Below are 13500 nucleotides of genomic sequence, written 5' to 3'. Positions count from 1 at the left end.
GGGAGACCTCTTCAAGGGGCAAAAATGGGGCTTGACAGAGGCAGAGACTCTGGGCTGGAGAGGAGACCATGACCCGGACTCCGCTCTACCCAATCATGACCCCATCATCAGGATTCTAAGAGTTCGAACAGCAGTCGGACAGCAGAATCTCCAGGCCTGGGGTGGGACCAGGGTACATCCCTGGGCTGTGTCTGAATTGTGGTCTGCTGACCCTTTTCCCCCACTAGGGTCATCTCAGCCCACAGCTCCGGCCAGGGGCTCCGAGTGCACCATCAGTGAACAGCTGAGGAACGGGCGCCCCCCACACCCCAAAGTGCCCCCGAAGCAGCACACACCCATTTGCATCAGTTCCATCAGGGCCCCCAGACTCCCAAACTCCACCACTCGCAGCTGCTCCACATAGAAGCCCTGGGTCTTGTTCCAGCGAACAGGGAGAGGCCGGGGAGCTCCCAGGCTCAGTAGGTCTCGAACCTGAGAGGAGGGTGGCCGGTGAGGGAAGGGGCCCTGCGCCCGTGCTCCATCAACCCCCAGACCTTACCACCACAGTCCCCCAGCCTCTTCTGTCCCTTGACCCCAGCTCCTTGGAGAGAAATACTTCTTTTACCTGGAGGGCTGTCTATTCAATCTCAGTCCCCCACCTGCTCATTGTAGATCTCCAAATAGGAGGCACGGAGGGTGACAGGGGCTCCCAGGTGCCGCACCCGGTCTAACAGCCAAGCGAAGGTCCTCTGCATGATGCCGGCTAGGTTGGGGGGTACGGGCACCCCCTCGCCCTGGGAGCAGAAACAGCTGAGCCAGGGGGTGGGTCACGATCACCCTGGCACACCCACACAAAACCAGTCATAACTACCCTTTGTGGAGGACGGCCCTACTCTGCGCCAGGAACCAAGTTCCCGTAGAATATCGAATCAGAACGATTCGCCTCCGTCTACAGATGAAGAAAACCGATAGCTACTAAGTAAGGAGGACAAAAGTAGCTCCGCATCGGGCAAGCGTCTGCTACCTCTCCGCGGTCCTCGGTTTCCTTGTCTGCAAATAAAGGGGGCTGGGCCGCACGAAGGCCCTTCCCCCTGGAAGTCCACACCGCCTGCGAGACCCCCATCCCCGACCCTCGGGGGCTCCATCTGTGCTCGGCCCACCTGCGGAGGAGGCCCGGTCAGGGTGTAGGTCTTCCCGGAGCCGGTCTGGCCGAAGGTGAAGACAGTGCAGGAGAAGCTGCGGGCGGCAGAGGCGCAGCTGGACCCCGGCGGCGGCCCGCAGGGGTGGGGGTGGGGGGGCTGGGGGCCGTGCCGGGGCCTCACTCACCCGCGCAGCGCCAGCTCGCCCAGACGCCGCACGCCGCACGCCCGGAACACGTCCTCCTGCGTGCGCGCCCCGTCCAGCACGGCGCCGAAGCGGAACGCCACGTCGGGGCCGCCGCCCGGGGGGCTCACCTGGGGAGGGGGCGGGGGGGGTGCAGAGGCTGGGGCCTGGGACCGAGCTGCCCCGGAAAGGACCGAGGGGTCTCCAGGTAGGTTTCTGACGGGGGGGTGGGGGGGTTGGGGGTCAGTGGGTGGGAGGGATTCCTCACTTGCAGAGTCCGGGTCCCCGAGCAGTGCAGCGCGCTCTGTTCCCCTCGACGCAGCTCCGCCGCGCTCATGGGACGCACTCTGGGGTCCGGTGGGAAGGCAGAGGTCCATCCCGATGACGCCATCGGCCCCGTCCTCTATCGCCCTCGCTCCTCACTCCTCGCTCCCGCCCAACCAACCTATACCTACCTGAGTACCACCTGGATGGGCGTTTCTGGCCCCTCTGGCCCCTGCTCCAGGCTCCGCGCGGGGTCCCTGTGGCCGCAACGTGAGTTACCATCCCTGAGCCCAGCGGCTCCTCTTACCTCCCAGAATCTCTCCTTACCCGTCGGGAGAGCCGCGTTCCTCCATGGCCAGCTTCGCACCCGGAGTTAAGCTCCGCCCGAGTCTCGTTCCTTTCTCTCCCGCTACCCTCCCTTTCCACCACACTGGGACTGGCTATACACGCCTTACACCCCCCCCACCCTCTTTCCCCTTCTCAGGCATCCAGCCATCCGGAAAGGCTTGGGCCTGCCCAGGGCTAACTAGTTAAAGATTTACCCACCCCTACCTGTGGTGGAAAAAGTCCCTCTCCAGCAAGGGGACCCCTAGCTAGGGGGTTCTGGAGTCTGAGGGTCCCTTGCTCTTGTCCATTCCTATCAGGAGCGACCACCCAGGCCAGCCTCCTGGGTACACAGTTGGGGCTAGGGAGACAGGGACGGGAGCGGCAAGCCTGGCAGAGCATGGGCCAGGTCCTTCCTACTGTCCACCTATGCCTCCTCCAGCTTTGTCCTCTGCCTCCCCCGCTTCCCCTCCCTGGCAGTTCCAGCTACTTGGCATCGGAGGGCCCTGGGGGGGGGGGGGGGCTCCTGAAGGGGTTTCCCAGGTTTCAGCTCTGGGAAGACCTGGCTGGATTGAGTTCCTGAGCAGAACTGAGAACAGGCCCAGAAAGAATCTGGTTAACCATTGGGCCACCTGCTTCTCCAGTGCCAAGGCCGATTTAAGGCCAGAGCAGTTGTTTAACCCTCTGCTGATCTGGCTGTCTGGAGCAGCAGAGGGGTCTGTTAGGTGCCGGAGTGGGGCAATCGCCAGTTCAGTGCCAGTGTCCATGCTGGGCACCCACGCAAAGGAATCCTGTAGTCTTGTTAGGGAGGCAAGTGAGAACAATCTAGTGTGCAGGGATTCTGGGGGTTGGGGAGTTGAGAGGCCGGTAGGAGCAGGGAGGTAAAGTGGTAGGTGAGGGTGTTCTTGGCAGAGGAAGCACATTGCAGGAAGGCTGGGGTGGGGTGGGAAGATGTGTGAGGCATGTAGAGGTGGTCTGAGGCTGGGCCAAGCTCAGGGAGGCTACAGCAAGGAGCCCGGACTCCCTCTGCAGGGAACCAGGAAGCCACCGAAGGGTTATAACCAGGGAAGTGACACCATCAGGTGGGCATTGTTGTTATTGCCATTCTGGCTATTTCCGTAAACTTCTCTTCTGTCTGGCACACGTTAGGGTGAAAGCCTTAAGAGTCACCCCCTCCTTTCAATATAACATGTTCTGTTCCACAGTGATAGCCAGCTATCAATGCCACCCAACTAAGGAACGGTTTATTTCGGGTGGCAGTGAGCTAGCTCCCCATGCACTGGGGGAGTACAATCAAGAACTAGTCAACCTTTTGATTACAGGGCCTTCTAGCTGGATCTATAGGGAGACTTAGGTAGAGCAAAGAGCAATTGACTGCCCCCAGTTCTATTTTGGCAAGTAATTCCCCCTTTCAGGGCACTGGGTGGTTTAGTCAGTTAAGCGGCCAACTCTTGATTGCAGCTCAGGTCATGATCGCATAGTTGGTGAGTTCAAGCCTCAGATCAAGCTCTGTGCTGACAGCACAGAGCCTGCTTGGGATTCTCTCTCTCCCTGTCTCTCTGCCTCTTCCCAGCTTGTGCTCACTTGCTCTGGATCGCTCTCAAAAATAAATAAATAAACATTAAAAAAAAAGAAAAAAAGGTAATTCCCGCTTTCTTAACCTGTTTCCTCCCTATCAAAAGAGATTGATGATTTCCCATAGTTGTTCTGAAGTTCCTTTTTTTTTTTTAATCTTTATTTATTTTTGAGAGAGAGAGAGAGAAAGAGAGAGAGACAGTGTGTGAGCAGGGGAAGAGCAGAGAGAGACACACACACAGAATCTGAAGCAGGCTCTGGGCTGTGAGCTGTCAGCACAGAGTCTGATGCGGGGCTCAAACTCACGAACTGTGAGATCATGACCTGAGCCGAAGTCAGACACTCAACCGACTGAGCCACCCAGACGCCCTAGTTGTTCTGAGGTTTCAGTGAGACAGTGTCAATGAAAGTGATTCATAAACTGTAAAGAATTATCTAAAAGCAAAAATAAAAGTCCCCAGATGATCTCCAAGATTTCTATCAACTGTGAAGTTCCTTAATCTGTTACATTTTTAGAAAATCCTTGAGGTGGATAGGAAAAGAATGACTACGCCTGTTTTACAGATGGGAAAATGGAAGAAGAGAGAGGGGGCAGGGGAAGCAGTGTAAGGGGAAAGCAGCTGTGAATGGCAGGACTGAGTACGACCCTGAACTATGCACCAGCTGGCGCTGGTTGCCTTTACGGCAGGTTGCCTTTTCCTGCTGTAAATGCGGTAAGTGAACAAGTTGTTCCTTTAAGTGTCCCTAAGGGACGCCTGGGTGGCTCAGTTGGTTATGCATCCCAACTTCAGCTCGGGTCATGATCTCGTGGTTCATGAGTTCAAGCCCCGTGTTGGGCTCTGCCCTCATGGTGCAGAGCCTGCTTGGGATTCTCCCTCACTCCTTCACTCCCTCTGCCCTTCCCCGCTTGTGCACATGCTCTCTCTCTCTCTCTCTCTCTCTCTCAAAATAAATAAACAAACTTTAAAAAAATGTCCCTAAAAGGGTTAAGGACCACCAGTCATTCCACATTTTCGTGTGCTTTGGGCTTAATCAAATTGCTATCCCTTTTCAAGCTCGACCGAAATGAGCCACACTGCAGGCATTTTGAGAGAAATGCCAAGACAAGGGATATGCGCAGGACGGGGTGTGATTGGCTGTTTGGCGTGACTTTTGCACAGGGGTTCCCAACCTGGGTCAGAATGTGTACATCACTCAGTGTCCATAAGCAAGAGTGATGTTCTAGTTCTGTTCTCTAACAGTGAGTAAGCACAGTGGCTAGCCTTAAATTGTGAGTTCGTTCAGCAGGTTTATATATATGTGTATATATATATATATATATATATGCACACACATATACATATACGTATACGTATATGTATATACACATATACATATACGTATACGTATATGTATATGTATACATATACATACATGTATATATATGTGCATATATATATATACATATATATATATATATATATATATATATATATATATATAAACATGGGGCTCAATCTCATGACTCTGAGATCACGACCTGAGCTGCAATTACGAGTCAGAGACTTAACCAACTGAGCTACCCAGGAGCCCTTAGCAGATTTTTATAAAGCCTCCTCTATGCGCTAGGCTTCTCAGTCCTTGAGATACATTAGTGAACAGACACTGCTAAGTTTTTGTGGGGAGCTGGGACATCTGGAACTCCCACCCATTACAGGTAAGAGTGTAAAGACAAACAGTTTTCTGAAGACTGGTCTTATCTAGTAAGCTAAACTTGTGCTTATCCGGTGGTCCGGAATCCCCCCCTCCTGGGTGTGTGCCTAATGGAGCTGAGTGCACACTCCACCAAGGCCAGGGCCAAGGACATCCAGCCGTATTAGCCACCTCCATTGCCACTACCACTGCTCCTGCCTCCCTCGGTGTCCTGGTTACCGTCGCTGTCACCCACCCAAATTCTACCACCATCACCCAAAGCTGCAGAAATAGCCGTCCCCGCCCACACCGCCACCATCACCACCGTCGTCATGGCTGTGACCATCGTGCTAGTGACAGGAGGAAATACCACCTCGGTCTATTCATTTGAGAAAGTTAAAGACACAACGCTTTGGCCCCCACCCAGTGGTACCCCTCACGGACCACGGCGCTGCCTGTTCCCACGGCTGGGGCTGAGTCTATCTCTGTCCCCCTCCCCTCCTCACCCTGTCCTGGGCCTGTCCTGAACTGTAACTTTTCCCCAGGAGCAGTGGGACTCTTGCAGTTGAGGGAGGGACAGAGGGAAGGAAGGTCTGGCGGGTGGCTGGTGGGGGTGGCGGGGTAGGAGGTAGTGGGGTTGGAACTCAGAGTATCTTAGAAGCTGGCAGGACCCTGCAGGGGTGCGGCTCCAGGCCTCGCTAGAGGGCAGCAGAGCACTGTGCCAACCGGGGGCAGGCGGGGGGGGGGGGGGGGGGGGCTCATCACAAAGGAGTTCTGTCAAGCGTGGCCCTGCTCTCTCCCTACGTTTCTCGGAGCGGGGGGGGGGGGGGGGGGGAGCGTGCGCACCACGGAGGGACTAGCTGGCCTGCTGCTATGGAGGGGGGTGAGCAGGCCCTCAAGAAGCGCTCCTTGGGGGAGTAAATAAAAGCAGTGTTGAGCAATCAGGGACCCTCCTCCACACACCCCTACTCCTCCTACCAGCCCCTTGGATCCACTCTCCCCACTTCAGCCCTAGACATCCCCTTTGGGAATACCCTGACTCTCCCTAGAGCCTCAGAATAACGTCCGAGCTCCCTAGGCTGGGACGTAAGGCGATTCGGGCCCTATCTCCTATTGACCCCTCTGGCTATCCTCTTCTTCCACCCCCCCACCCCCACCCCTGCCTCCTACACTCCAGCCCAAAGCTTCCCGAGACTTCCCTTTGATTCCTCTAAACCTTTGCCCCTGCTGTTCCCTCTGCCAGGAGTGTTCACTTCTACCTGGTGGGCTTGTCCTGCAAGGCTTACCAGGGAAAGCCTTCCCCCGGCCCCTACCCTCCAGGTCAGGTTGGAGCCACCCTGCATAGCCTCCTGGGTCTGGCTTCCCACTGTTATAGTACTGATCACATTGGATTGTCCCTCCTCTCTGCTGGGGGGCAGGGACTGTGTTGGCTTCACCCCTGTGGTCTCTGAGCAGGCACAGGGGCCCTGCCTACAAGAGGAGCTCAGCAAATGTTGGTGGAAGGGAGGGAAGGAGGAGGGGAGGCCGGTGCGCAGGCTGCTGGGCGCATCCCTGCATCTCTCCCTAACCTCTGTGTCTCCCGTCCTTCTAGCAAGGCTAACCACAAACACTCCACTTCACGATGTAAGGATTCATTTAGGGACTCATTTATCATGGAGATCATCAGCTCCTGCCACAAAGCTGCTCTCAAATGTGCCCAGAAGCCGAGTGACATTCTCTCAGCCCCTGCCAAGCTGGCCTCTCGGACCCGACCATCTGCTACAAATTTAGAATTCCCGGAGGGTGGGGGACAGGCTCCCCTGGGCCCTGGGAAGCCCAAGTGTCAACGCCCTCTGCTCTTTCTGACGCATTTCACGGAGGAGGGCTCATCCCCATTTGTCAGGTGCAGAGACTGAGGCCCTGGTAGAAGCGGCCCGGCCCGGTCTGAGGCTCACCCTGCATCAGCATTGGATGGAGGTGGACCAGAGGTGAGAAGATGGTGAGGAAGAAAGTTCTCCTTTTATCACATGACACACTCATCTTTCGTTGTTCCTCCTGTAACCACCCCCCCCCCCCCCCGGGGAGGAAAAGCCAGAGGGGTCCAAGGCCTGTTGTGAAATTTTCCAAACAGTGCTTGATGTAATCTTTAATTAAGATGTGAATGTGGGCCATAGGACTCATTCCACAAAAGTCTCCAAAGCGGGGACCTTCAGAGGTTATTGAATTGACTTCTGTCTGGCCCCCTACCCCAGGTACAGATGGGAAGACGGAAGAGGGGGCCAGTATAGGCACTGTGAGGAACGGTGATTTTTAGATCGAGGTACAGAGACTCACAGTAACCCCCCGGCACCCGCGGGCCACCACTCTCTCCCCTTAAATACCTGTCTCCTCTCCTCCGAAACTTCACATGAGGGTCCAGCAAGAGGAAATAAAGCCCCCGGAAACCAAGCTCTGTCTTTTGGTGAAGATGAGCCTCTACTGGTAGTTGTGAAATCCCAGGACCCAGGGTGGTTGAAACGCCCTGTCGTCTCCAGGACCCCAGCTCTTCTCCCTGAAACACAAACGAACAGCCTCCCCTGAGTCAGTCTACCCCACTGTTCATCCAGGAATGACTTACCTATGAGCTGGATGTTTTCATCTAAAAACAGTAATGTCAACATGCCAGAGTGTTAAGGGGCGCTAAGTGTCATCTGTTGCACAATGATGCCTCATGCGTCTGGAACCTTCTGGGTCAGAGGGTTGGGAGTTAGTGTTTATTGAACACTGGACACTTTTTCTACTTCAGTTTATAATTCAGATTCAAAGCGACCCTCTAGGACTGGCGCTACAGATGAGGAAACTGAGGCGCAGGCATGTTCAGTAACTTGCCGAGGTCACGTGCCCGCTAAGTGGCGTAGTGGGGATCCGTCCATCTCGAGAGCTTGCGTTCCGCCCTCTGCTCTCTGCAGCTTCCTTCCTTCGAGCTGTTTTGCAAAGCTGAACTTGGATAACTGAAGTTGACCTTTTAAGTACACAACTCGCCTTCGTTCAGTCCTCTCTGCTGAAACACGCTCCCACGTTGGCTCTCACGTTGCTCTGCCCTCGTCCCTGGGGAAGGTCGAGTGCTACTTTAGGGCCGGGGAGCTTCGCCCCTGGCATCAGAATCCCCACCCCCCAGGATTAATTGGTTTGCAGGTGGGGCCTGAGTATCAGCAGTCGTAGCGCACCCCTGATTATTCTAACGCACAGCAGGGTTGACAAGTTTGCTTTCAGTTTTTCCCGATGACCAAAGCCATCCCATCTAATGCGTGTGTCGGCCTATATACTGATAGAGTGATTTCTCGGGTTGTGATGGGCATTTTGAGACCTCGTGTTAGCTTTTTCTAGTACACCCGCCTTTCTCTTGGGACCAAACGGCCTGATGAGCCCTGTCGCTGCAGTCCTCAGATTCCTTCTTTTCATTTCTACGTTGGAATCCACTGAGAAATCATAAACCAAACAGAGCCGAACTGCCTTGCAGGCAGGGCCTGTGGGATCCGTTAAGAGTTTTCCAGACTTTTCTTCCCTCCTAGGTTTCTTCCATGCAGGTGACAGGGAGCTAGCCAATGTGTGAACAGCTGCATATTCAATTTGAGTGTTAATGAAACACGCCCAAAGCACCTATTATGTGCTGGATCACAGACTAGGTGCTAACAATCCACTGTGTGGTTGGGAATGAACACAGAGTGGCTGCGTCCTCTCTCGGGAAGCCCTCCTGGATTGGGAGGACTCCTCTGAGGACCTACAGACTCCCACACCTACCAACCCCATGACCTTTACCCATTTGGCTAAGGTGGGGGTGGGGTGTCAACATCTGTCTGCCTCAGAAAACTCTAAGCTCTCTGAGGGCAGGGACTGACCAGTGAATCTGAGTAGGTGCTCAGGGCACGTGTGTTAAAGTGAACACTCATAGCAGCTAGAACCAAATGGTATGGGAGCACAAGCAAGGAGAGTGAATCCTGACCAGAGAGCAAGGGCTGGGGAATCTGGGAAGGCTTCCTGGAGGAGGTGTCATTGGGACAGGCTTTAAAAGATGGGTAGGAATTGGGGCAGAAAGAAGCAAGAGGAAGAGCATTTCAGGCAAAAGGAATGGCATGAGCAAAGGCCCAGGAGCAGAGCAAGTTGAAGAGTAGACTCTTCCTTGGTGGAATCGAAAGCCAGGAAGATTGGTGGGACCATACTCCAAACTGCCAGAAGACAGAAGCTTCCTTGGAAGTCTTGACAACAGTCTTGGCTAAGAACTTGTCTTTAGTCATTCTTTTGGATGAGCAGGGCCTGGGGATGCCCCGTTGTCCCCTCCTTGTGATAATTCAGGCTCTTCCCAGGAAGCCCTGCCCACTGTATCCTCAGAGAGGACACTGAGTTCCCAAGGCCTGGGTGGGTGCCAGGCCCCACTGCTGACTCGCCCCTCTGGCAGCTGAGGAGCTGGGACACGGAGCTGGGGCTTCCACATAAGCCAAGCTCGTCACGCTGGAGCAACAGAAAGCACGTTCCCAAGCGTCCATCATCATCCCTGTTCTGCGACCCAGGGATGACACCCCCGGAACGCACACACCCAGAGCCTCCGTGTCCCCGTGTGTAAGTGAGGAGGATGGGGAACCAGAGGCACCCAGGACCCTGCCTGCTCCGGGGCCCTGCGATATTTGGGAGCAAACACTGTTCCTTCCTCCCTGGGAGAGGTTGCGGGGGGGGGGGATGCGGCCCCCATAACCCCAAGACTCGGTCCCAGAGACAGAGTCATATTCTCGCCAAGACCAGAAGGATTTGGTCGGTACCAGTTTCTGGGGCTTTGCGCCCTTTCATTTCTTCCCGACTCCATCTACGGGGACCCCTCTCCTTTCCAACTTCCATGAATAGGACCCTGTCCCTCCTTCCCAGTGTTAAAAGGGGCTGAAGTCTGCTGGCTTTACCTCGCCCCTGGCTCATGTGCCCACTTTGGCAACGCCATTACTGTGGTCATACTGGTATGTCTCCTCCTCCTCCTCCTCCTCCTCCTCCTCCTGTCGCTACCACTCTTTATTAGGACAGCTAGTACTCCCATTACTTCCACTACCGCTGTCGCCATTACTGCTGCTCCTGGTATTTACACAGCTACGATCATACTTCTGCTCCTACAGCCACGATGAATGACTGTCTGTGGCTACTTCTAATAGCAGCAGACATTGTGAATTACAAGTGAGCCAAGGACCGAGCTGTCTCTGTTCACCGATGCAGTGGGATCATAGCAACAGACTTCTGTGCTACGAACACTCTCCCTGTTTTAGGGACGGGGAAACTGAGGCTTGCAAAAGCTAAGTAACTTGCCTAAAGTCATAGGGACGGTAAGAGACGGAAGCGGGTCCACGCCTGAGACCTAGAGTCCTTCTCCCCCTCTGTCCTTTGTCTGGTTTTCTGAGCACAATCTAGGCTTATCACGAGTTCTCGGGAAGAGATTCCCTGAGGTCAAAAAAAGGAAAGAAGACCTGACTTTTGCAAGATGTCTAGAATTTCATGAGCAGTGTACATGACAGGTGCTCAATACGTACAGTGTTTGAATTAATGGATCCTAACAACCTTTCGAGGTCGGGACGAGGACCCACATGTTACGGCGGGGGAAAGTGAGACTCTCAGAATTGCTGTGGTCTATCCAGAGGCAGAGATGGGGCTGTGCACCAGTACTGTCTTTCCGTGACCTCAAATACATGAACCGCCCGCCCCACCCACAAACTCTTGCATGTGCGTTGTATTTAGGCTTCACAATTTACGTTATAGTGACAGTTCATTTCATTTTCTCAACACCCCTCAGGAAAGGTGATCAAGTCCATTTTATAGGTCAAATCACTGAGGCTCAAATTGCTAAGGCAGATTTTGAAGGGCTCCCGTGGAGTCAGTGACAAATCTAGGATTTGAACCAATACAGTATCCCCCTCCCTAGCCATGGCCTGAGAGAAGGGGCCTCCCAGCTGGAGGAATCCAAGTGGCCTCTCTTAGGACAGCCCTCCTGCCCCACTCTGCCCAGCCACCTTGGTCCTTGTGGTGGGCGAGCCCACAACCCCTAGGGGTGGAGAGCTCTGGTTATTTCCAGCCTGGTACTTAAGGGCTGGCCAGGGAGTGGGGTGTGGGCTGGCCAGAGGACTCTGTGCTCCCAAGAGGGTATGGCTGATGAGAGCTAGGCAGGGGGTTAGGGATCTGTCCAGGCCGCCTAGGCTAGCCAAAGCTGGGCGGGTGTCCCAGGAGAGGGCAGGCCACCCCCTCCCCAAAAAGGTATGATGTAGGTAGCCAAGATGCACACAGGCAGCTCATTCAACCCCCTCCGGCTCAGCTGACCCTGTCCTGGGCCATGGCCCAGGCTGAGGTGCTCCCCCTGCTGCTCCCGAGAGATAGAAAGAGCAGGCAGCTGTCCCGATAGGGGTCAGATGCAGCCACAGGGGGCTGAAGATCAGGTGAAAGCAAACACATTATGCTCTGAGCACCTACTTTGTGCCATCCTACCTCCCGGCAAGTGTGCAAGGTGGAAATTACCACCCCCGAGGGTCCCTTTCCCTCTTGTATGAAGAATGCTATTGCCACACTGATCTCCTTTCAAAGCATCAAATATTTTCTGCCTCAGGACCTTTGTACATGCCCTTTCTTCAGCTCTTCACATGATTGGCTCCTCTGCCTTCAGGTTTCAATTTAAAAAGTCACCTCTCAGTGATGCCTTTCCTGACTCCCCTGACTAATAGGTTCCCCAGGGCCCCTATACACACACACCTTGTCTCTGTCACCCTCCTCTGCTTCCTTTCCATCATTTTGGTTTTTTTTTTTTTAATTTATTTGTTTGTGTCTTTCCCCTATGAGGAAAAGGACAAAGTCTATTTTATTGACCATCGTGTCCCCACGCTCCAGCAGAGAATCTGACACATAGAGTAAATGTCTATCCCACGAACAAATGAAAGGAAAATGAAGGCATTCGTCCACACCCTCGTTGTGGAAAGGGACACTGTCCACACCGGAACGCAGCCCCACCTTTCTCCAAAGGTGCTTCCGTGCCCCCTGTGAGCAAGCTCAGGGGTGACGCCACACTCCCTTCGGTGTTTCTTCCTCGGCCCAGAGGCGTGTCCTTCACACACGGGGCTCAGCGCCTTCTCCAACTGCCCTCGCGAGTCCTCTGCGTCTGCTTGCCTGTCTCCCGAGGACAGGGAGCTCACTCCATGCGTTGCGATGTTACAAGCTCCCTTCCAGAGCCCCGTGACCTTCTGAACGACAGAATGGACTGTTCTGCACAGTTTCTCGCATGCTGAAGGGGACGGATTTCTGTCACTAGCATGAGACTGCAGACTCTGGCAACGCGCTTTCCTGTTTATTCATCTATTTCCTGAACACCAACCCCGGGCCCGGCCTGTGGTCGCGTAGTGCGGAGCGAAAGAGCCTTGCTTTGCCTTCTGGATGATGTTTAAGGCCTGTGATGGCCTTTGAGCCGCAAAACAGCCCCGATGGCGATAGCCCCTGAAACCTTATGGTGCACACGCATCTCCCAGGGATCTTAAGGTGCAGACTCAGGCACAGCAGATCCGGGCAGAAAGTCTGCACCACTCGCCGGCTCTCAGGTGCTGCTGCTGCTTCCGGTGCACAGACGGGGTGCAGACCCGACTGACAAAGGAGGGCAGGAAGGCCCGGAGTGACTAAGGGACTGGCCCAGGGTCACCCAGCCAGTCAGCAGGGGCTGAGGGGGGACGTCTGACTCCCTAGGCCAGGGCTCTGGAATCCACGGCGCAGGCCGGGCTCAGTGTGCCTTTGTGAAGCGCGGCATACCTGAGCTCACCCGGACCGCCCGCCCCTGCCCATGAATAGCGGGCCTCTTTCCTTCCTGCACCAGGCCGGGCGGGCGGCGCGCACCCACGGCCGCCCCCTCCCCTGCACACACACTCGTACACACTCACACACCCCTGGCCGGCCAGGCTGCCCTCCCCGTTTGGGGAAAGTCAACAAGAGCATTTGAAAAGTCTTTCTGTGTGGAGAATCTGTTTGTATAGGGGGAGGAAACGCAGAGCTGGCCAATAGGTAGAAATATTAATGAAGCTTGTTATAAAGGGCCCATTCACGGCTCTCCGAGTAAATAGGGCTCTTGTCGGGCTGCCACGTTATCTGCCAAGTTCAAGAATGTGGTTTGAAAAAATAGAATTTAAAGGGGTGAGGTGGAGCCTTAAATGGCCGGCCTGCTGGAGCCAAGACCAGGAGGAGCCTGCACGGAGGGGCTGGGGCTGGGGGCACCGGGCTGCTCAGGGAGAAGGGCTGGGGGGAGGAGCCACCCGAGAGGGGCGCTCAGAGAGAGTCCCGGCCACCAGTGCGGAAGGCCCAGTGCCCGCCCCCCCCCCCCCCCCCCCCCGCCCTTCCCTCCGTGGTGTC

The 13500-nt window shown here is 55.1% G+C and overlaps 1 protein-coding gene across 9 annotated transcripts in view; it reads right to left on the bottom strand.

Annotated features, from left to right (window-relative positions):
* LOC125150732 (kinesin-like protein KIF12) overlaps positions 1-12426 on the bottom strand; it is a 41069-nt gene extending 28643 nt beyond the window's left edge. For 5 of the 9 annotated variants that reach the window (XM_047831003.1, XM_047831004.1, XM_047831006.1 and 2 more), the window contains exons 1-6: positions 12121-12426; positions 7497-7666; positions 1306-1823; positions 1140-1215; positions 639-773; positions 336-471 (exon numbers count right to left, since the gene is read on the bottom strand). In XM_047831003.1, the coding sequence (XP_047686959.1) occupies positions 336-471; positions 639-773; positions 1140-1215; positions 1306-1679 (721 nt within the window). In that variant the 5' untranslated portion in view covers positions 1680-1823; positions 7497-7666; positions 12121-12426. Of the gene's footprint in view, positions 1-335; positions 472-638; positions 774-1139; positions 1216-1305; positions 1986-7496; positions 7667-12120 lie in introns of those variants that run through there. The other 4 variants (XM_047831010.1, XM_047831012.1, XM_047831007.1 and 1 more) reach the window with 3 other exon arrangements.
* Positions 12427-13500: the final 1074 nt, after the last annotated feature.

Source organism: Prionailurus viverrinus, chromosome D4 (assembly GCF_022837055.1).
Source record: "Prionailurus viverrinus isolate Anna chromosome D4, UM_Priviv_1.0, whole genome shotgun sequence".
Taxonomy (NCBI): Eukaryota; Metazoa; Chordata; class Mammalia; order Carnivora; family Felidae; genus Prionailurus; species Prionailurus viverrinus.
Note: the sequence above shows the minus strand (reverse complement) of the source record. Positions and strands in the feature narration are given on the sequence as shown.